The following is a 22,618-nucleotide window of genomic DNA, read 5'->3' on the forward strand; positions in this document are numbered from 1 at the left end:
TTTCAGTCCTCAAAACTGCTTTTGCTCGCCAACTCCCGCACAGTCGCTTTACTCACTCCCTCATCTTCACTGAGCTTTAGATTAATCCTTCCTTAGGAAAACAAACCTATTCGTTGCTCAATTAGCACTCGCTTCTCGTCACAATGCTTCTCGGCGCGATCCTAACTGTCTTCGCCTTCGCGGCGGACGCCGCGGCGGGGAGCATACGTCGTGCCGATGGCGCCTGCATCAACCCGGTCGTCCGCAAGGAGTGGCGCGAACTGACCAACGCCGAAAAGGACGAGTACATCCGTGCCGCTGTGTGTCTGCGCCAGCTGCCCAAGGCAAAGTACGCCGACATCGATGCCGTCACCACGCGCCTGGACGACTTGGTCTACACGCACTTTGCCCTCACCTTGGAAATACACTTCGTAGCCAACTTCCTCCCATGGCACCGCTGGTTCGTACAGCTACACGAGGACTTGCTACGCACCGAATGCGGCTTCACAGGTACCCAGCCGTACTGGGACTGGAGCATTGACGCCGACGCCACGGACGTACCCAACTCCCCTGTCTTTGACCCCATCACCGGCTTCGGCGGCAACGGCAAGCGCACCGGCAGCAACGAGCCGGGCTTCCAGCGTTGCGTGATCGACGGACCCTTTGCCAATACGAACCTGACACTCGGTATGGGGTGGCCCAACGTGAACGACCCCGGCAATCGCCTACACTGTCTTACTCGTGAGTTCAACGGTGGCACGGGCAATGACGAAAACGGCGACGCCATTCTTGGCGATATGCAGGCCGGGGCATACAACTCTAGAACTATGAGCATCATCTACAGCTTCGACAAATATTCCGGAATGGCTAATATGCTCGAAGGATTGCCGCACGCACAGGGTATGTCTTTCTTTGACTTACCTACTTGCTTTGCGCGGAATATACTAACACAGGTACAGTCCATAGCATCCTCTTTGGCGACATGGGCCCAGCCACCTCGCCCAACGAGCCGCTTTTTTTCCTGCACCACGCCAATGTCGACCGTGCCTGGGCCAAGGTACGCCTCGCCTTTTCTTTGCTCTATTCTCGCCGGAATAGAGAATGCGATTGCTAACCCCTGCCGCAGTGGCAAGACCGCAACGCCACCCGCCTAGCTGATTATACCGGCTTCCAAGACCGTAACAAAGTCATTCCGGCTTCGATTACCGACACCATGCCTGTCTTAGAACTTAGTGACACTGAACCCATTGTTCAGGACTATATGGACATCCAGGCCGACCATTTGTGTTACACTTACTCGTCTATGTAAATCCAATTGGGGTCAGGATGGGCTTGGCTCAGAATGCGTTCAACTGGCAGGAGCCATAATTGGCTTCCTTCTAAGCCGAAAGGGAAAGGAGGAGTTACTCTGAAAGGCCCGGGAAGTCGGCCCGCTCAGGGGATGAGTAGTGGGTTGCTGACCGACGGTTGCCAGGCCTGCGGCTGTGATAGACCTAAAACAGAATATTGCTAGTTCGTTTCCTCAGTTCTGTTGCGCCTCGCATGGTGCTAACTCAATCCCCCCCTTCCTAATTATCGCCTAGAGGGAGGGCAAGCCCAGGCAGCGACCTGCCACATTGTTCTGGCTAAGCCGCCACAGCAAATGAACATGCAGACAGGGACCAGAGATATATCTCTTCAGTCCATTGAGACAACTCAGGTGACACACCCTCCAGGCTCCCCGCCGAAAACGCGTGAAAGTGCTATCGAGCACTACCTGGCTCCTGGAAACCGGACGCTGCCAGTAGTTAGAGCATGTTATGTCTCAGTCTTTGAGATGACCAAGTAGGTGGTCAAGCCAGCACTGCTGAGTTCCCTCGGGTAGTTAAACATGGAATTGTTCCGGGGCGTAGTGATGGTGTACCTAAAAAGGCTCCATTCCTCACTCTTTGTCTTCGTTTTTTCTTTTCTTTTTGGAACCCACTCAAACACGCCCCGAAATTTAGATACACGACCGTTGTTGTCTTCGTTCCCTTGCTACGGTCCTCCTTCTGCGTGCCCCAGACCCGTCCGACGATGGCAACATCATCGGGAGAAGAGGGCTTCTGCGAGAGATGCGACCTCCCGATGGACGGTCACTGCAAGCCCAGCCACGCCAAGTGCAAGAAATGTGAAAAGAAGTTTAGCATCTGTCAGGTAGGATCGCATGGCTATGGAGCCGGCTCCAGGGGATGGAGGATCTGCTTCAAAAACCCAGCTATTGCGGCCCTAAGTATTATCCGGACAAAGCAAAGGCTGCACGCCAGCTCGAGCCTCATGAGTATCACCCGGACCGCCCAGGATTTCGGCCAGTCTAGAGAGATGAGGGAGACACCACTGCCGACCCTACTCACTACAGCACAAGTGATTACAGTGCAGTGGACGACTACGTTGCCACTGCCGATTCTGGCACCACCGCCTACTACGTGGCGGCTTACATCACTACAGGGCATATTGGCTACGGTACGAGTGATTACAGTGCAGCGGACGACTACACTGCCACTTCTGGTTCCGGCATCACAATCTACGACGCGGTTGCTTACACCACTACAGACTATACTCTCTACAGTACGAGCGACATCGGTGAAAGGGTCGATTATACTGTCACTTCCAGTTCTGGCGCAACGGTCTACGATGCGGCGGTTGACACCGCCCAGTCATCTGAGCCTTACCCATTAGTGAGCAACACGGCGGAGCTCGGAGCGCACATTCGCGCCAGCTATGCTCGCTATCCACCGAATACCTCTGATGACCCTGTCGTGGACCCCAACACGACTGCCAGTGTTATGGCCTCTTTCAGCACCAAAACCAGAATCCGGCACGTTCGGTTTGCCTCGCACAGCTCCGTAGATCCCCTTGCCATGACGGACGAGCCGGACCCGGTCTCCGGCCTCGCTAGCATGTTGGCCCAAGTCGACATCAGCGGCAGAACGGGGGACGCGGATCCTTCCACTCAGGAGCCTGGAGCCGGAGAGGGGACCACCATCGTCGGCGGCTATCTCGAGCCCATATATGTCGAAATTGAAGTCGAGAACGGGACGGTCCGTTTCCGAGACGCCGCGGGCCGTAAGCTCAAGACCAGGGCGGAGCAATGGCAGTAGATTGTGGCCGAGCAAGGCTCCTACCTGCTCTTCACGAGCAGTACTGGCCAGTCGTTCTGGACCTATGGATTTGGGTCGCCAGAGCCGAGTGAGGGCTCTGGGAACAACGACAACGGGAAGAAAAAGTCTCCGGGGGGGAGGGGAAAGGAGAAAGCAGGGAAGGGCAAAGAACACCAGCGAAAGAAATGAGTAAGCGTTGTCGAGGAGAGAAAATCGCACGAGATGCGAGTGCAGTTGGGCAAGATGGCAAGGTGATGATTGGGTTATGATCACTATCTACTTGGCGTTGTTGTTTGTAACTTGAATAGGATTACTTAACTTTAGCGTTATTCTACTTTTCACGAACATGGGATTATGCAAACCGACTTTTCATAATCCTTCATTCCCAGTTCTCAGCCGAAAAATGGAACGAGCTTCTCTTTTATTCCTGGCGGATCAAAACCTAGAATCGAAATATGTACGTACGAGCTCCGAAAGGACGGGCGAGTTGCAATCGAACAAGAACCGCACTTGTCCTCGGAAAAGGCATCGTAGGTACCTGTTGTGGGTCGCCCTGCTATATACGATTGATTTTGGCCCCGCCAAGGAGTTTTCCAATGCCGTGCGTTTCAAGAATGCAGAAGGTCTCCCACTGGGCGGGACCAGACGGTATGCAAGCATTAAGAACCGCGACGGTCGTGGTAGGAGTCTCATCACAGTGCTACTCGTCCGTTTGCTAACACGGAGGAAGAACACCCGGAACCAGAAACAGGGACTCCGAGGTGGATCTTTCCGGCGCTTAACGTTACCTAAAATGATATCAGTGCCAACCAGGGTGTGGGCTGCAAGATGGAGCAAGTTGCACAGGCGCCACCATGTCTCACATGTGCCTCATGTGCTGTGCCTTCAGAACACCAAGTCAGGACGATCACTTAGGCCAGTCCCCCCCCCCTTTTTTTTTTTTTTGAAGGCAACTCGGTCAATCGACCCAAACTAGCCAAAAATATCCTTCCATTGACAGCCCGCGCAAGGCATGCGCATATAGGACAACCATATAGATAGATACAATTGAATACGTAGAATCTGAATCTTCAATCAGTTTGATAGCGCAGGCAATACGCGTTGATTTTTTATAGGGTATAAAAAAGTAGTAAGTTTTTGCAGGAAACCTGCCAAGATTTGCCAAGATCTGCCAAATTCGAAGAAAAACTCTGGAAGACAGAGCTGTTTTCTTATATCCATCAAAATATCAACGCGTATTGCGTGCGCCATCAAACTGATTAAAGATCCAAATTCTACATATTTGATTGTATCTATTTATATGATTGTCCTATATGTGTATGCCTTGTGCTGGCTGGCAAGTGGAAGGATAGTTTTGGCTAGTTTGGCCAGACTACCTCGATTTTGACCCGGGGGGGGGGGGGGGGGAGACCCCAAATGATCGTCCTGACTTGGTGTTCTGAAGGCACAGTGGCCCTTGTTGTTGCACCTTTGGCACTTCGCACCGTTTGCACCTCTGCACCTTTCGCACCTTCACATCTTTGCACCTTTTGCTGCTTTTCACCTTTTTTGCACCTTTCGCACCTTTGCTGCACGTTGGCCCCACACCACGGAACCAACACCAAAGTAGACAATCTGTGCAGTGTAGGTGTGTAGTGTAGGGGTGCATTTGAGGGTGTGCGGTTTGGTGCAGTGGGTGGGTTATTTTTGGGAAAAGGGTGCCAACTCGAGTTGTCACTTCGTGCGAGCAGTAGCTTGAACTCGACTTGGACCCGCTGTCCTCTCTCTTCCACCCCCTGCCGCCCGGGGATCTGCCTTTGGCAGCTTGTCCACCCAAGGAACCAATAGCACTGGTAGAAGACGCTATTGGTCGGCGAGGCGGGGTGGATTCGGTGACGGCATCAAAGGGCGGCTTCCAGCAAAGGTCGAACAGGCGCAGTTTGGCACAGTTTGGCTTGCGGCGTTCGACCTGGGTCGGCATGCTGGGGGTAATATTCAAAGAAGCCTGCAAGCAGTCATGAGATAGCGTTGTACGTCTATCATTCGGTGTTTGTTGTGTGGATACTCCGCAGCGGGCTCAGGACAACCTTCGGAACGGAGGGTGGCTCTGATGCGGCGTGGGCCGGCCGGGCCCGGTTGCAATAGTTAGTGTGGGATTGCGGATCGGGCGGGGTCGCGGAGTGGGGTTCGGGCTGGGGAGCACGATCGGATGGTACTCCAAAGCCAAGCAACTTGCGGCGTATTGCGCGTCCTCACTATTCTGGTTCAATTAGTGGAATTTCGTGGGATGTCATCTAGGTGGAGTGGATGGCAACGGATACCAGGAGATCGCCGGATCATCACTGTTAATTCTTTGGGTTCTTAAACTTCTTAGGGGTAACTCGCGGAACGTGTAAGCAAAACGGTTGTCCCGGCAACCATTGACGAGTCTCAGGGGTACTAAATGTGAACGATTGTAGTCACGGGCCCCTCAAAACAGTACACTTCATTATGAACCGAGTCTGTTCAAATGGCTGCGAAGTGGCAGCCTCCCCCCCCCACGACACAACGTCACGCATCGCTTCCTCGTTGAGCGCTACCACGAAGGTGGCTGTGTCGCTACAGACACACCTGAAATGGCTGCTGCTCGCAATGAGATTCAGCCATCCAGCGACGCCATTGCGTCGAGCGTCGCCACGGCGAAGGACTTTCCGAGACACCAGCTATAAGTGGTTTATAGTACCCGAGATGCTCTAGCAAATTTCTATTGACAGACATTACCATAGAGGGAGCGAGGTTAGGTAGTATGGGATATATATATATATATAGTGGCATATTTCCTTGACGTTTTTCTTCTCGGTCGTTTCGCATTGCGACCAAACTGTAGAAGCGGAAAGGGATAGAAGCATAAGTAAGGTAAATGAAAGAATTGATAACTAGGACTATAGAGAGCAGTAAATATATCGGACTGGGGGCTCGAATATAGGTCCTTCAGAGATTTGTAGCACCGTCAAACTCGAGCTAAACTCTATTATACCTAGCTTGGCTCAGACCAACTATCAGGGTATTAGATTGTTCTTCCTCATAAATAACTAGGGTAGCGAAATTAGTGGAATACCGTAGTGGTTAAAAGGAATAACTGGAAGTCTAGCCTATACGGCTAGCATCTGGTCCCTTCGCTGAGCTAGTCCTGCTTCGGGCGCTCGGGAGCCTTGATAGCTTGGTTTCTAGCTGATTTCCGAATTGCAATATTTTATAGTCCTCGTACAGGACGACTTTAACATGTACGTTGCGGATCCCGCCTCGCGGTACCGTGTCCAGTCGGCTCCTTGAAAAAGGCCGGTTCAGACTGGATGGATTTGCTGGGGTTTGTGGCGTTGTATGTCTCGCCTGTGGCTGTTTCGTCGGCAGTCAGCTCGGTTGCTGCAGGAATGCTAGCACCCTCTCGGCATGTCTGCTATTCACAGCGGACCATATGCCGCCGACAACAGTGTTCCCAGCCGACTTTTTCTCGGCCGTCGCTCGCCCAGGACGGTAATCAAAGGGCCGGGATGGAAGGACCCCCATTTCTTTAGTGAGATTTTCTTCGATTCCTTCGCTCCATGATTAACGAATAGTAGTGGCGACCATCAAGAGCACCTCAGTTTTAGCAGAGGAATGGGCATGATTTGAGAACAGGGTGGTGAAGAAGGGCACGACCAGTTACAACTTGACTACCTTGTGGAACCAAAAGCAACATCCACCTCGCCCCACGATTACTTGGTCCTAACCTTTAGTTTCACCAACAAGTCCTGGTTATACGCGATTCCGCCAGCAACCACGTATCGCCCCTCCGCTATCAAGTCCATGTCGAATCGTCGGACAATTTCAGGCAACAGCTTGTACAACTCAAACACCGCAATGTCCTTTCCCAAGCACACCCTCGGACCGACGCCGAACACGAACATGGCCGCGTCCATCTTGGCCGACTTTTCCTCACTCTCCAGCCATCTCTCCGGCCTAAAGTCTTCCGGGTCGGGGGAAAAAATCTCAGGGTCTCGCTGCACCACGTATGCGTTGCTGGTCATCTCGGTGCCCGCAGGTACCCAGACATCGCCGATCTGAGCTCCCCCTGGACCGGCGACACGACCAAAGAGATTGGTGGCCGGCGGTCTCAGACGCAGCCCACCCTCTTTGATGCAGGCTGTCATATACGGGAGGTGCTGCCTGCTCTCCTCGTACTGAACAGGCGAGGACAGTATCCCTTTTGCATCAGCAGCATCAATCTCAGCCCTCGCCTTTGCCAAACACTCCGGATTCGTTAGAAGATAGTTCAGCGTGCTGCCTAACGCAGTTCCCGTTGTATCCGCCCCAGCCATGACGAGAATCGTAACATGGGCGCGCTTTTCTATCGGGTTCAGGGGTGCCCCATCCATCCGCGCCTCGAGAGCGAGCTGCATGAAATCAGGCTTGTCCTGCGTGAACCCCTCCTCCTCGATGCGCCGCTCCCGCTCCGTCACTAGCCGGTCCGCCTGGCCGATGAGGAAGCCCATGCCGCGGTCGTCGCTCGCCTTGGGCAGGATGTACTTGGCCAGTGGCGACTGCAGCACCGTCTCGCGGAAGCCGCGCCAGCGTCCGACGAAACCAAAGAGGACGAGTCCCTCGCGGAAGCTCTGCAGGATGCCCTTCTCGTCCCGGCTGTTCTCGACGAAACCCCATACCTCGCCAAAGCAGACCATGGCCATGACGTCGGCGGCGAACTCGGCGACCTTGTCGCACAGCACCACGGGCTCCCCGCGCGACGCGTATTCCGTCATCTTGGAGGTAAAGAGGTTGATGAGTGCGTCAATGCGGGGCTCCCAGACCTTCTTGAGCGCGCCGAAGGACCAGTGCGGGCCGCCGAGGGCTTTGCGGAGGGCCTTGTGCTTGTTGCCGTCGATGGTGGAGAAGATGTTGGGCGGCCCGAGCATGCCAGTCCCGTAGAGGCCAGACTTGGTGTTATGTTTCGGGTCCCAATAGATGTCCTTGAGGGCGGAGGGTTGGGGGAAGAGGAGGAGGGTGGGGGAGATTCGGATTGGCTTGCCGCCTGTGTTTGAACCGTTAGTGGCGTGAAGAAGGGGCTGGGAGCAATGTGTGTCGCGTACTATCTCCATATTTCTTGGTCAGACCCAGCAGAAACTCGGGTTCTCGTTTTAGGAGCGATATCACTGCCAATGGGAGCGAGGATATCGCGGTGTACCATGGGCCGGGGAATTTAGCGAGAGGGTGGAAGTGTAGGTTGTAAAGGAAGCGGAAGGCTACGGCCGAGATGAGAGCTAGGGCCACCTGCGCGAGGAGGAAAGTGATGGTCATGGTGAGACGTAGGAATCGGTAGCCTTGAGGAAGAGAGACGACGCTCTGTCAGCCGAAGGCGTAGCAAGGAGCGGGTAGCATCCTGCCCTATTATAATGGGGCCGGCAGCATGTATTTGCTTTGAGGGAGGGGAGGGAATCTGCTTGCGCCAATGTCATGGATGCCCATTTAGACGCGGGGATGGTGGTGTATTGCCATTGGCCTGGGCTGTAGCGATCGGCATGTATCGCTCCCAAAATGTCTGTCGACCCCGGCAGTTATCCCGCCGCCAATCCCTCGCGGCAGAGTACACCCCCTGCTCACGCAGAATGAACAATCCCAATTGCGCATCCACAAAGGTAACACCCACAGAGATCTCTGCGATTCGGTGCGTTCTTTTTAATGATTCGCGCCCGGACAGATTCATTGGTCATGTCATCTCATCAGTCGGAAATGCTGTCTCTTGGGATGGAATGTGACATGCTGATCAGTATGTTTGCTGTAAGGTGATGGAGGTGCTGTTTGCGAGCTGTTGTGGTTTCGCTCGAGCCCTACTCCGTTACGCCTCTTCCCAACCACCCCGCGTTGAGGCAGTAGATAGCGCTCGGGACCTTGTCCCACGAGGAGCCCTTGGAGGTAGTTGAGAGGTAGATAGTTTGGAGGTGAAGAACGGAGATGATGCATACGGCACGCCCTGCGCGGTTACATTAGTCAGTCCGTCGACAAACTCACAAACGGAGAAGCGAGAGACCTACCACGTGCCAAAAGCCAACACAACCCCAATTAGCACCCTCTGCAGCAGCGAGGCCTTGGAATGCCGCAGTATGAGGAGGGGGACGAGGAGGATCACAAAGTCTATGGCCATGTTCCAAGCCTGCGACGCAAAGAACCACATGTTGTTGAAGTAGCAGCGCGCGCCGGGCAGCTTGGGGGTCCACTGCGCCTCGATGGGGATGCAGCGCACCATGCGCAGCACGATGAAGATGCAGTAGCCGGTGCGAAAGGGGCGGCCGAGCGGCATGACTGCTCACGCGGAGGAACTGCAGCAGGATGGAGAGCTTGAGAAAGAAGTGACAGAGCGAGTAGGACTGCGCGACGGGTAAGGCGAGCTGGAGGGGGATCGTTTCCCGTAGGTTAGTTTGTGGCTCTTGCTGTGGCGCATATCTGCTTGGTGAGGGGCGTGGGTTGACTGACTTTGAGTCCCCAGCTAAACACATGCACCGGCGTGACCTGACTGATCCGCGCGGACCATGTCCAATGAGGCAGGATATGCGCCATTGGCAGATCCGGCCGCCATCGCGCCTGGTAGATGTAGAAGCGGTCCTTCTTGAAACCCGCAAGATCCACGATCCCAAAGTACGAACTTCGTGCACCGCCGTTTCCGCCGTACGACGTCGGCTCACCGAGATAATCGAAGCGTTTCCAGACGAACTTTGCTAGCGACAAATGGGAGCCGGTTCTGGACCTGAAACGCATTGTCTGGGTGAGCCGTCCCAGCCGGGAGTACTCAGCTTGTAGGCGCTGACGTATTTCCGGGTGTTGTCAGCGCCGCCGTTAACGCTATAGCGCTCGATGGTCTTGCTGGTCACGGGGAAGAAATACGCCCTGCGGCTGCTGATGTACAAGGCTGTTTCGGAACCTATGATCACCTTGCTCGGGAACTTGGAGTGGAACGCGCTGTATGCGCTGTACCCGCCTTGGTAGTTGAGGCCGATGATGTTGATCATGCTGGACAGGGGCGTGTTCTCGGACGCGGCGTGTATGGCGGTCGTAGCGAGGCGGGTTGCGTCCTTGTAGTGGGTAATGTCCTGGAGTTCTTTACCTTCGGCGCTGGTTTGCGTGGTGCTTTGGTCCGGACTTCGTTGCCGATGCTCTAGGCGATGATGGACGGGTGGTTTCGGTCACGCCGGATGAAGTTGTGGAGGTCCAGCTCGTGCTATTGGGGGTAGAGGAGGTGGGTAGTCGTTGGTCGTCTTGCCTTTGGATTAGTAGTCGAAGGCTTCGTCTATGACCAGGAAGCCTATTTTGTCGGCGAGGTCGAGGAATTCGGGAGCTGGAGGGTTGTGAGAGGTGCGTAAGGCGTTGGCCCCTATCTCGCGGAGGTCTGCAGCTGGCGTGGGGTGGCGCGGTATTTAAAAGCTACGTTAATGGAGCCTTGGTCGTGGTGGTTGTATGTTCCTTGTAGGTAGACGTGTTGGCCGTTGACGATTAGGCCCTTGTTGGGGTCGTATCTGATGGATCGGATGCTAAAGGTTGTCTTATATGTGTCAGTGACCGAGCTATTGGCTCCCCCTGTAGATAACGTTGTGACTGTAAGATAGAGGTTCAGTGTTTGGCTTGGTGGAGGTCCCTACCCATCAAAACAAAGGGGCGGGCGGGGGATGGTAGCCAAATTCCAGACAGACAAGACAGACAAGACAGACAAGACAGACAAGACAGACAAGACAGACAAAACAGACAAGACAGACAAGACAGACAAGACAGACAAGACACACAAGACAGACAAAACAGGCCAGGCGACACCACCACAAATTGGGTCCCTGCAGCCTAGACAAGGTCAAAACAATATATGCAGATAGAGCTCCCTCTGGTCAGAGGGAGATTGCTTTGCACGCAAAAGAAGCTCGTCGATTGAGCCTGCAACATGTGTGGAAAGGAATGCTGTGATTGTCCTGTCTAAGGAGCAATGGCCAGGACGGCCATCCAGCGACGCCATTGCGTCGAGCGTCGCCACGGCGAAGAACCCTCGCAGACACCCGCTATGAGTAATTCATGTTGTTTTCTCGGAACCAACCGACCAGGGCTGGGAACGCGCTCATTAGAGGGTGGGAGCATGTGAGGTCGTGGAATCCGCGGCATGGGTTGATTAAATGGGGCTCGCAGTGAAGTACCAGGTACCTTGCTGCGACCAAGCGCGCCGCACTCTCGAGACGCCCGAAATTGGCGGCCCTACCTGCTTAATTCAGCGGCCACAGCAGCATCTTTTGTATTTAATTTGTAATGCAGGTCGATTACCTTAATTATGGGGCAAATGACACGAGAGGCCACACTATCCGCAAACGTCTACAGACTTGTTCTGACGGCAATATCTTGAGACCTATACTTCTTTAGAGAGTGACTAGCTAACATAGGTAAAGACTGCTGTCGAGGTTGGACTGTTGAAGTCCGCTCTTCACCAAACAGAACAATTCATCCCTCACAGTCATCGACCTCCTTTCTGTGTCCATTTGTGATAGCACATCTTACCCTCAGTGACAATGCTGCAATCCTCAGACCCTCACTTTGACTTATACTTGAGGACGCCATTTTCGTTCTTGATTCGGTCACCGAGGCTGATCACCTGTCTCGGGACTGTGGTCAGACCATCAACTTCAGTCAAATCGGCCCAGAGCTTCTCCCCCTCCAACCGAATTGTTCTCGCGCTGTGAGAGAAGTTTCCCTCATCCCATGTAAACCAGCCTGGGAGGGTGGTTAGATGTTGCTGATGTCCCAGTCCACGTTTCTCACTTACCATCGATATTCCCAATGTATTTGTTGAGGTCAATGGATGCGTACTGCCAGGTTCCATCTTCCTTCTGGCACTCGCACTTCAAAGTGTGATTGTCCCCATCAAGGGTTATATTTCTAGAGCTAAGTTGAAACGACATTCCGGCGGCGGTGGTGCAGTATGTTTGTAATTGATCTATGCTTGATGGTTTTGTAACTAGTGTGTAGTTGTCAGGAGTTCCCTACTCAGGGACTTCTCTAGACGGCAAGCTTTATTTATACTCAGCTTTGTCCCTCAAATCTTTCTGACTGATCGTGGAGCTAGGCGTGAGGGGTGAGGCGTGAGGGGTGAGGGGTGAGACGTGAGGCGTGAGGTGTGAGGCGTGAGGCGTGAGGCGTGAGGCGTGAGGGCTGAGGGGTGAGGGGTGAGGGGTGAGGGGTGAGGCGTGAGGCGTGAGGCGTGAGGGGTGAGGGGTGAGGCGTGAGGGGTGAGGGGTGAGGCGTGAGGCGTGAGGCGTGAGGCGTGAAGCGTAAGACGTGAGGCGTGAGGTGTGAGGTGTGAGCATTCTGTTTTGAATAGATAACTCTCCTTAGCGCTGTTATATTCACTAGAGAGTAATTCTTGTTACCTGACGAAACTAGACGCCGCATTATCCAATATTCGTGAAAGAATGTCGACAGTGTTGCGGCCATTCCAATGCGATTCGTGTATGAAATCATTCTCAACCCTCTATAACCTCAAAAGACATGAAAAGCAGGCACATAAGGGTTCCTCTGCTTTGCTCTGCCCGTTCGCGGAATGCCGCGAATCATTCTCGCAATGGGAGAGCCTTTTGGAACACTTGGATGACAATCATGGAAGTCATATTCCCCCTCAGAACATTCTCAAAGAACCTGGGTAAGCCAAGCTAACTCTCTATGACAGCGGCTACCGGCTAAACCTTACTAGACTACCTAGCTTCGCATTGTGATGGCAAAGAATCAGCTGCGCTTACATGCCTGGGGTGCTGGGTGTCATTGGTGGCCGAGTGAGCGGTGTCAACGGCGCCCGAGATACTCTGGCATATTTCCATCGACAGACACTACAATGGAGGGAGCGTGGTTAGGTACTATGGGATTTACATGTACGGTGGCATATTTCTTTGATGTTTTTTCTTCTCTGTCGTTTCGCATTGCGATCAAATTGTGGGAGCGGAAAGGGATTGAAGCATAAGTGAGGTAAATGAAAGAGTTGATAGGGCCAGAGACAGCAGCAAACATATCGGACTGGGGCTCGAGTACAGGTCCTTCAGAGATTTGTAGCGCCGTCAAACTCGTGCTAAATTCGATCATGCCTAGCTCGGCTCAGACCAACTATCAGGGTATTGGATTGTTCTTTTTCATGAAGAATTCAGGTAGCGAATTAGTGTAACAATGCAGTGGTTAAAAGAGAAAAAGTTCAGCCCATACAACTAGCGTCTAATCCCTCCGCTGAGCTAGTCGTGCTTCGGGCGCTGGGAGCCTTGATGGCCTTGGTTACTGGCTGATTTTCGAATTGCAATACTTTGCAGTCCTCGTCCAGGATAACTTTGACATGCACGTTGCGAAAGCCGGCTCGCGGTGCCGAGTCCAGTCGGCTCCTTGAAAGGCCGGTTCACGCACTTCTTTGGTCCGCTATCTCTGAGGCACGCCGACGGGCTCTGCAGTTCTGGGTCCAGGTATGGGTAAGTAGCGGGCACACTCTTCAGAGTCATATCGCCGAGCTTTGCTTTCGACGGGGGAATCCCACCATTCAAGCGTCCCAAACCTGAATCTACTTTAGAGACATGTCCCTCTACGCGCATATCGGTGCACAGGTGCAGAGCTGTGGGAACCGCTCAGGGTGCTGGCAAGTGGATGTTGGTAGGGCCGTAAAGAGGTACAAGCAATTGCAAGGCAGCCCGGGAGGTTTTGAATTACTTGGAATTACGAGGCGTATTTGAGGTCGATCCAAGCGCCGTGGTAACCCCTATGAGAGGTTGAGGGCAGGAGGATGAGGAAAACGATGATATTCGCCCTCCAACCCGCAAGCCGCAGCAAGATTAGCCCTCTATCTGATCAACCTTTCTTGGAACGGCCAGCGTACAACATACCTACTATTCGACTGGACAGGAGCGCTTCCGCATCACCGCAAGTTTGGGGTCCCGGTCATGGGCCGGATGCCGGAACTACATCTCTTCCGGACGTGGGTAGTAATCCACCTCGATCTCTCGTCTCACCAAATATGGTATATTCAGTTCTCACATAGCTAAGTACATAGTTTCAGCACATAGCCCGTAAATTAGGCGGCGAGGGGTGAGGGGTGAGGGGTGAGGCGGGAGGAGTGAGGAGTGAGGCGGGAGGCAACGGGGCACAATGAGGCTGAGCCGAGTTTTAGAACACAAAAACGGAGCTCATTCAGAGCGCCGTATCATAATGTATCCTGAGCCAACAGATTTGCGCCACGACCATTAGCCATGATGGACGGACATACCGAGACTCAAGCGGGTGCGAACGGTCCCACAGCATCGTCAAATGAAGGAACGATTGGGTTGCAGATACTGGCCAGCGACCTATTGGACCAGCTGTCTGATAATAATAGTATGAACCTCACTCCCCGGGCTGATATTATTGTTAATCAATCCTCAGTGTCGCACGCCGCTTCTGCGGGATTGCCGGCCAACAAACGCGTTCAGTGCGATGTTTGTTTCAACTGGTTTGGAAGACGGGATATCCTCCTACGGCACAAGCGTGTTATGCATGGAGGAAATCAGCGTCCTCAGTACTCATGCACGTCTTGCGGGAAAATCTTTACTCGGAATGACAATCTTAAACGACATATCAAGGCGGTCCACTCCACCGAGATGACATCGGTTATCGATAGCGGTTATTTCTTTCAGTTGGGTCTCAATTTTTCGGGAATGCACTATTGATATAAGCTGCGGTTCTTGACATAACCGTGACTTGTTGAGTACGATAAGCCGGAGAATCAAAGGGATGGGGGAGGTATTCCATCAATGGACTCTAGAGTAACGAATCATAGCTCACGCTAACGATATCTGCTTGGTAAGGATGCGGATCAGCATCCCATCTGTCCTCCGTTTTGACCTCCTCCTAGACTTCTGCTTTTGGGACTAAAGACCCTAGATATGGTATCGACACTATTACTGTAGAGTCAGATCGCGGGCGGATTTCTAAACGCTTATATCATGCTAATAGAAAAGCAGAAGAAACGGCTCTCTAGTATACTCGTCACACGGCCACGTAAGCTACCTTAACCCTAAAACCGCCTACTAGTGCCAACAGAATCTAGGTATTGCCAACAAGGCTTGGCGAAGGTCCAGCTGACGGCGTAACACACATATGGCACTTACCATAGCTAATACACCAATGATTAAGGATAGGATTAGCTTGGAAGGTCCTGAGACAGAATCTGATAGAAGCGGTGAGCCTAGAGGATCCTGACAAAAAGGGAGCTCTGAGAACCCTTCCTCTTAAATAGAATTAAAGACCTTTGAGGCTATAGAAGATTATCTTCGAATTGAAGCTAGTATAATCTATCTTTCCTTCTAAGCTCTAACATCTAGAGTGTTTTACAAGCCTAGTTATATCTGCCCTTGTCACAATACTGGTATTAAGAAATCGCTATCTGCAAGTGACGAGTAAGATCTTGGTACCCAGCCAACGAGTTGAATCAGTTGAGCCACAAAGGGAGGATACATGCTATGTGGTGGTGTGAGGGTCAAGGACCCAAGGGTAGTAGGACCAGAGTGCCTGGGTACGAGCAGTGCACGCGCAACGTAGGAGCAGAGTGCTCGTTAGGGGTAGGATGGTGGTCTCATTGAACTCTGTCTCTCTCCTAAGTCCTGTCTTCCACCCCCCTCTTTATGCCCTGCGATGACAGCGTCTGGGCTCACTTACCCCGCTCGCTGCCCCGTCATCGACCTTGGTTGTACGCTCCTTCGACGCTCCTCTGACGCGATATCCTCGCCCTTCTGGCCTAGCGTTGTTGTTGCTTTTGCGACCCCGCCGGCGCTGCGGCTTCGGGGCTTCCGTCCTGCGCCCACGCCGACCTTACCCAGCCGGTCCTCACAGGTGGTGACCAGGACTGCTACGCAGTATCAAATCCATGTTACGGTGTGGACCCCCAGGTGGTGTGGGTTCCCTACTGGGCACTGCCACGGGGCTCCCGCACCTCCGAGATAGCCACTTTTAGAAAAACACAATTCACCTCGCATCAGTCTGTTCCACGTAACAAAGACTCTAGTTCGTCAACGAGTAGCTAGCTAGTTACCGTTGACCAAATAGCATTAAACTTTGCCTCAGCAAGCTCAGATCCGTGATTCCGGCGCCAGGACACGCTAGCCCTAATCGGAAGCCAACGTACGCAGAGGATCTGAGCGTGGGTAACTCTCCGAATTTTTAGTTACAGTTTTCGTTCATCTAGTAGAAATACAGTAAATGCAAGGCAGAAATACTTACGTACTTTCAAACAAAGGATACCTTAACATCGGAGGAAGAATTTTTTGAAGTAGCCATCTATTTCGCACGAAATGTCTCCGCAAACGCCCTACCTACGGGGCGAGACTGCTTTCACTTCTAAAAAAATGAAGATTTGATCGAGACGGAGAAGCACGGCAACGAGAAGCTGTATCAATGTGGAAATTTGGGAGAAAAAAATTGGTAACAACTATGCAGGCAAACCAACATATTCGTCGTGAGTGGCGTGACGAGCTAGCCTCCACGTACGGTACCCAGTGGACCGAACCGCCTAGCCGAACAATTTGTTCGCCTCGTCAACAGCCTTGCCATGGGCCTCTGAAGACATGCCCCTTATAACATCGTCGCGAGGCTTGAACTTGCGAAGGATGAACTCTGGTAGCAATTACCGTTAGAATTATTGTGTCCTACAACAGCCTTGCTGGGAGAAAACGGCATAACTCACCTCCCGTGATCCCGTTCTGGTCATCCTGCACCATCAAAATTCGGCTTGATTGGGACCAAGCCGTGAGCTGGATACGATAGACCTATAAGAAAGTAAGTTGAAGGACTTGCGACAGGGGAAACTGATTTCTAGACCTTGAAGTGGGGATTCTTCGTGTCCGGGAAGCGGAGAACGCCAATGTCGACGAGAGTCTTGTCATGGCTCTCTTTTTTGTAGAAGACTGTCTCGAGGGAATCAATAGTTGCTCCCGTCTGGGCAACGATATTGGCGAGAACCGTGATGTCGATCTGGGTCGACTTGTAGACATCTGTGTCGTTGATGAGGTTTACGAACCATGATTGAACCTAGCCGACAAGACAATTCGTAAGCAATCCAGTCGCCAAAAAGTGGCACAAAGAAGCGAAGCAGGGATTAGCAAAGGGTAATTAGAGAACTGATACCTCTTTAACGATGGCAGTGTCGGGAGATCCGTCGAATCTGAACACGTTGACTCCAGACTTGATGAGCTTGTCCGTTCGCTTGACGGCATCTCCGTCGGGCTCCATGAGTGGGCACTGCATCAAGGCAGCGACAATTCGGTCCCAAGTGCGATCAGCTGCTGGGATTTGGGCAATCGTCTTGACTGCACCGGCAATCATGACCTTGAGGCGTGAATCGATTGTCTTGATCGACTCGCTGGTGAGGTTTCCATATGCCGGCGCCAGCTTAACTGTCAAATAGTCCTCTCGGGAGCTGTCCTTGACATCGATCTAACCGGAAGAGACTCGAAGTCAGTTCAAAATCCTATAGAGGCGGGCGATGAGGGGACCTCCTCGGTAGCGACTACATACCCTAGTAAAATCGAAGTCTTTGACCAGCTTTCCAATTGGCGGAACACCGCGGAAGAGGTCGGCAAGGGCTTGCGCTGCGGTGACAGACATCTTAGCGGTTGATGAGGGGGGTAATTGCCGAGGAAAAGAATTTTCTGGTATGATAGCAAAAGAGTATTGGACGAAGTGCCTGTGGCTTGGAGGGCGCGAAGCCCACCCCTTATATATTCACAGCTTGAAATGTTTGGCCCCCCTGTGGAATCAATATCCGTGAGGCGTGAGGCGTGAGGCGTGAGGCGTGAGGCGTGAGGCGTGAGGTGTAAGATGTACTACTCGAGGTCCCCAAGGGATGCACGACACACTCGACAACAGCAGATTTCAACTCGAATGGCTAGCCAAAGAAACTCGACATTTGGAAACACCAAACAAGGGAATAAGCAGAGTTCAGCCATTGATGTAACAAGACGAGGGAGATAACTGCGTGAATAAAGTGCAATAGGAATGAGCTGTAAATTCAAGGGAGAGGTGCGAGATGCGCGGTGTGAGGCGAATACTGTGAGATGGTTGCACGTGGCCATCACAATGCAAATACTCACTGAATTTGGCATAGAAATTGGGTACTTAAACTCCGGGGTGTCCTTTTTAAAGTTCTTTTTTATAATCATGATTCCAGCCTATTTAACTAATGACACCGATCATCCTAACCCTCTAGTAGTTTGTACAAAAGGAGTGCAAGATTATATAGTCTATATACCTGATACCTATATCTGAGGACGTGGGGATAGACAGATATCACGGCGCAATTGTAGCCAATTTCCAACAAGTTTTAAGTACCTAGAGGCGAGGTATGCCCTCTTCCTCAAGAACACAAATCTTATATCACTAACTCTTCTACTACTTGTTTGCCTTCTATACGTATTAGTATATCACTAGTTGATACCGTATCCTGGGCCAAGGGTACCAAGAACAACGTTGACATTGTTTCCTACTTCAGATGCGTCAACAACATAGTTTACTCATAGATGAGAAATCTAAACTATACCTATTCCGGCAACACTGCCAGGTTCGAGTGTTTTGTAGGACTGGCCGTCATCGTTGTCGTGGGTGCCCCTGGATTCGCAGCCTTTGTCTCTGGCCTGCATGAGTCGGCCTTCCCACAAAGCCAACAGCACGATGGGCTATCATGGCCAAGGACCGCCCGGCAGATCGGAGTCATCGGCAAAGTTCTTAGTCGCGCGTATCTTTGCTAGATACATGGTTTAGCGGTAATCAGGTCATCTACATACAATTCCTCCCAAGGCGTCTAGATAACAGATTAGCTATAAGCTCATCACACCTATGACCTTAGATGTGCGCTAGGTTCCGGGTCCCTCTCCCCCATGCTTCGCCCCCTTGGGCTGCGCAACCTCACCGGGAAGGGGGTTCTCGGGTGTCTGGCGATTTTTCCGTGAACCATACGTCCGCGAGTAGCTCCTCCGCCGCCGGCCTGTCACGGGGGTCCAGCTTCATGATCTGCAAGATAAACTCCTTATCGGCTGGCAGGATCTCCATCGGGCCCGCTCTAGCGAACGGCTTTGCCGGAGGCCCCTGGCGGTTGATGAAGTTAATGATCGTCATAGTTCCTAGGTCGTTGAAGTCGTTATAGGATTGCGGATACGGGCCAAAGAACTTGTGCATCCGCTTTAGGACGGTCAACTCGTAAGCGTCGTCTTCCGGGTCAACCATTTCGACCTTGGGGTTGAACAGGTGGTAGCCACCGCCGAACCAGAGGCTGAGCATCTGGGATGGATTAGCGGGCGAGGGGATGTCGCGGAATGGGACCACATCTACCGCGGTGCCGAACGACCATATGTCTGTCGCGGTGCATCCAGGGCAGCTAGAACGTAGCCTCAGGGCTGCGGGTGAAGCTAGCACCGATAACGTGCCCTTCTCTCGCGAGCGAGGACCGCTGGGATACAACGCCTCCGCAGTCGCCGAGCTGGCGTCGGAGAAGCGCTGGCCGTCCCCGCCGTGGTTGATGAATACGTTATCCAGTTTGACATCTAAATGATTCAGCAAAATACCGGCGGACAGGGCGAGGGAAGCCTGCCTGTGTGGACCATGCCGTCTCTATGTAGCACGCGGAGGGCCTCAAGGACGCACCGGGCGACCTTCTTGATCTCGGGGGGCGACAGTCTCTTCTTGTTCGACTCAGTTAGCACGTCGCCGTCCAGATACCTGAGAACGATGGAGGGAGGGTCGGCCGGCCCCCGGATCTCGTCAACAAGCGGGCGGAGGAACAGGGTCCCGGACTGGTAGTGCTTGAGGACGTCAGCTTCGTTCCGCAGACGCCAGTGGCCCCTAATGCTCTTGACGATGCACCTCTCGCCGCTCCGGTTCCTGCGCCCGAGATGGTCAGCACGTGCCCCGGGCAGCGACGCGGCAGGAACTTGCCTGGCGAGATACACGCGCCCTTTCGTCGGCCGCCCTATGCAGCTCCTTGACGACGGTATAGGAGGAGACACGCCCGATCAGGGCCGCCTCCGCGCTGAGCAGCCGTTCCATCGTTAGATGTTCGTCGACAGTCGCGTTGGTCGCCTCGTTATCCTCGGCGCGTAATATTCTGTGATGCGTTTCAAAATTGGAGCTGGGCGCCCGATCTAGGCTCTCAGCCCAAGACAGCGTGGAATATTCCCAGCCAAAGCCATAGTCACAGTCACCAACTCAATAAAGTGCAAAAGGATACCGACTCGCTCCGAAGGCCGCCGGGTGGAATGAATAAGATCCTTAGGCTTTGCTCGGACAATTGCATTTGTTGAAGAAATATTATTTGTCATATCGAAATCCCAAGTAACGTTTCAACGGAGCTTGAAAACTAAAGACCCACAGTAATTCTACAACATAATTACGCGAGAAGTTTAGATTGTAGATATGGGAAACTTTGATCAACTCATTTCTTTTCGCAGACCTCTTATTGATAATTGGCCGTTCTAATTACGTACCTTTCGCACCCTCGCTTACCAGCTACCCTGTACATAGCCTACCACAGCTAATTAATTAGAACTGCCCTCCATCCAGCCTGGATGAAAGACCGATTCCAATACGCCGCATTCGACATTCCCCAGGACAAATACCGGCCCCAGGAAAGATCTCCTTAGTCGGACGGGCGGTGCCTACGGAACTCGCGATCCCTGACGACGACAACATGACCGACCAAAACAACAAACCGTCATCAACGGACGTATTCACTGGAGATGCCGGATCTCCCGCCTACAACGTTTGAAAAAACAAAATGCGGGCCATGCGCATAACCCAGTGGGCGACAAGACAACGGGGGCATCAAGCTTGCATGATCCTTGCAAGAATTGGAGGAACAACCGTCGTGGAGACAGCGGACGAGTGTTCACGGAACTGCGACGCATCGAGCAAGGAAGCCAGCGCGTTTCAGAGTACCTCGGGAAGTTTCAGGAGAACGCCACACGGAGGCGGATCTCACTACCGAAGAATTACGGGCCAACTTTCCGGTGAGGATTGGCATCCAGGGTGCGGCCTTTCATCGAAATATCCATCACGGATTTCCGGCACCCTAACCAGAAAGGCATGCAAAGAGACGATATGATCGACAGGCCGGAGAACCCACCTGCGCGGGGGAAAGCTCGCTACGTTCAGGAACCTGACATTCTCACCGGAAACGAAGGAACACCAGGAGGCTATGGGCCATGGCAGGCCAAGATGAGAATGATGTGCCTCGCGATGTTGGCCGGTCAGACGGCTCAGCAAAAAGCTGACCATAAGGTATAGCGGAAAGAGTAGGTGGCACGGCCGCCAGTGTGCTCTGGAGGCCCCTGACGGGTGAGAAAATCACGCCGCCCTACACCTCGCCGGACTCAATCTTCAGACAACTCGAGTCCTGGGGGGTTCTCGGCATGACGGCAAACGCGTTGAAAAATACCTCGAGGAATGGCTGAAAGACGCATCCAAGAGGAGCCTCTTACCGCCCGGCTTCTAACCACAAGGCGCAACGGTAGGTAGGTGCCCTCCGTGCATCACGCAGTTTTTCTTCTCTTTTCCAACTGCGAGCCGTATGTCGCCATATATCGACTCTAGGCGATCCGGCTATAGCGGAACCGGGCCATTTGACTCTTGTGGGCGTCCACAAGCGCACCACGCGTTGCCGAATCCTTTCAGAGTACAGCCTTGGTTGCTGAAAGCTGTCTGTCGGGCGCTGCATTGGCCGCACAGTACCCTGGGGCAACATTTCAGCTCCGCTCGCGCTGAAGGCCGATGCGAGGCGAGCCCGAAAAGCGGTAGGTGAGACGTGTGGCGGAGTTGCACTTTGGGGAGAATGGAGGGGACACTGAGGGGGAGTGGAAGGGTTTCTATTTGTTGTAACAGCCTGGTTGTCTGCGACGAATCTGGGCACACGAAATTTCCTTTTCGTTCCTCGTCCTGAGCTGGGTTGATCTGGGGTGAGCTGTGGGTAATTTGTCCTGAGCTTCCCCTGATTCTTCCCTGAGCTAGGGTAATCCCATACGCCGCCGCCACACAGCCTCAGAGGCCCCTTTTCAGTCCTCCCGGCTAAAGTTTCCTATCGATGGAAAGCAGATGACGCGTAATCTGTAAGGCTGGCATATACTGGTATATGCTGGAGGATAGCACATGGCATCCTAATCTAATCCCCAGGATAATATGCAGTATTCTGGTATCAAAATTGGAATAGTATTTAGTATAACAGTACATTAGATAGGCTGGTATATAATAAACTAGCACTTAAATTATACCAGTACATAATGTACTGGCTTGGAGTATACTGGTACATTTATTATTAGTACACCGGTTAAGATAACAGACTGCAAGACAGTACACCTGGGCTGTTGTTTTACCCTAAAGTCGCCCTCATCAACCCCCAATCACCCACACCACTCCTCGCCACCTTGCTCAGGCGCTACTCAGGAGATGATCAGGGAAACAAACAAATTTGGTTTAGACGAATAGGCAGTACTCTATAACTCAGCGGAGTTCTAGAAATTCAAATG

The 22,618-nt window shown here is 52.7% G+C and overlaps 8 protein-coding genes across 8 annotated transcripts; 2 read left to right on the top strand and 6 right to left on the bottom strand.

Annotated features, from left to right (window-relative positions):
- Positions 1-143: 143 nt before the first annotated feature.
- Positions 144-1,288, top strand: MFIFM68171_02517 (Tyrosinase copper-binding domain-containing protein; the record flags this gene model as incomplete). The annotated part of the gene is made up of 3 exons (XM_071057939.1): positions 144-879; positions 939-1,036; positions 1,106-1,288. The coding sequence occupies 3 exons, from the start codon at positions 144-146 to the stop codon at positions 1,286-1,288; spliced, it is 1,017 nt and encodes a 338-aa protein (XP_070914040.1).
- A 746-nt stretch (positions 1,289-2,034) lies between these two features.
- MFIFM68171_02518 (uncharacterized protein) lies at positions 2,035-3,098 on the top strand (the record flags this gene model as incomplete). Its single annotated transcript, XM_071057940.1, has 2 exons — positions 2,035-2,154; positions 2,316-3,098. The coding sequence occupies 2 exons, from the start codon at positions 2,035-2,037 to the stop codon at positions 3,096-3,098; spliced, it is 903 nt and encodes a 300-aa protein (XP_070914041.1).
- Positions 3,099-6,811: 3,713 nt separating this feature from the next.
- MFIFM68171_02519 (Cytochrome P450 monooxygenase gsfF) lies at positions 6,812-8,387 on the bottom strand (the record flags this gene model as incomplete). The annotated part of the gene is made up of 2 exons (XM_071057941.1): positions 6,812-8,121; positions 8,180-8,387. 2 exons carry the CDS (start codon positions 8,385-8,387, stop codon positions 6,812-6,814), a joined length of 1,518 nt encoding a protein of 505 aa, XP_070914042.1.
- A 730-nt stretch (positions 8,388-9,117) lies between these two features.
- Positions 9,118-9,387, bottom strand: MFIFM68171_02520 (uncharacterized protein; the record flags this gene model as incomplete). Its single annotated transcript, XM_071057942.1, has 1 exon — positions 9,118-9,387. One exon carries the CDS (start codon positions 9,385-9,387, stop codon positions 9,118-9,120), a length of 270 nt encoding a protein of 89 aa, XP_070914043.1.
- A 113-nt stretch (positions 9,388-9,500) lies between these two features.
- MFIFM68171_02521 (uncharacterized protein) lies at positions 9,501-10,093 on the bottom strand (the record flags this gene model as incomplete). Its single annotated transcript, XM_071057943.1, has 2 exons — positions 9,501-9,802; positions 9,874-10,093. 2 exons carry the CDS (start codon positions 10,091-10,093, stop codon positions 9,501-9,503), a joined length of 522 nt encoding a protein of 173 aa, XP_070914044.1.
- Positions 10,094-11,643: 1,550 nt separating this feature from the next.
- Positions 11,644-12,013, bottom strand: MFIFM68171_02522 (uncharacterized protein; the record flags this gene model as incomplete). The annotated part of the gene is made up of 2 exons (XM_071057944.1): positions 11,644-11,825; positions 11,878-12,013. The coding sequence occupies 2 exons, from the start codon at positions 12,011-12,013 to the stop codon at positions 11,644-11,646; spliced, it is 318 nt and encodes a 105-aa protein (XP_070914045.1).
- Positions 12,014-16,620: 4,607 nt separating this feature from the next.
- MFIFM68171_02523 (uncharacterized protein) lies at positions 16,621-17,714 on the bottom strand (the record flags this gene model as incomplete). The annotated part of the gene is made up of 5 exons (XM_071057945.1): positions 16,621-16,724; positions 16,795-16,876; positions 16,929-17,138; positions 17,235-17,543; positions 17,625-17,714. 5 exons carry the CDS (start codon positions 17,712-17,714, stop codon positions 16,621-16,623), a joined length of 795 nt encoding a protein of 264 aa, XP_070914046.1.
- Positions 17,715-19,010: 1,296 nt separating this feature from the next.
- On the bottom strand, positions 19,011-20,147 carry MFIFM68171_02524 (Serine/threonine protein kinase; the record flags this gene model as incomplete). Its single annotated transcript, XM_071057946.1, has 4 exons — positions 19,011-19,382; positions 19,434-19,645; positions 19,693-20,055; positions 20,108-20,147. 4 exons carry the CDS (start codon positions 20,145-20,147, stop codon positions 19,011-19,013), a joined length of 987 nt encoding a protein of 328 aa, XP_070914047.1.
- Between the last annotated feature and the right edge of the window lie 2,471 nt (positions 20,148-22,618).

The sequence above is a fragment of the Madurella fahalii genome, assembly GCF_045866475.1.
Source record: "Madurella fahalii IFM 68171 DNA, scaffold_1, whole genome shotgun sequence".
In the NCBI taxonomy this organism is placed as follows: Eukaryota; Fungi; Ascomycota; class Sordariomycetes; order Sordariales; genus Madurella; species Madurella fahalii.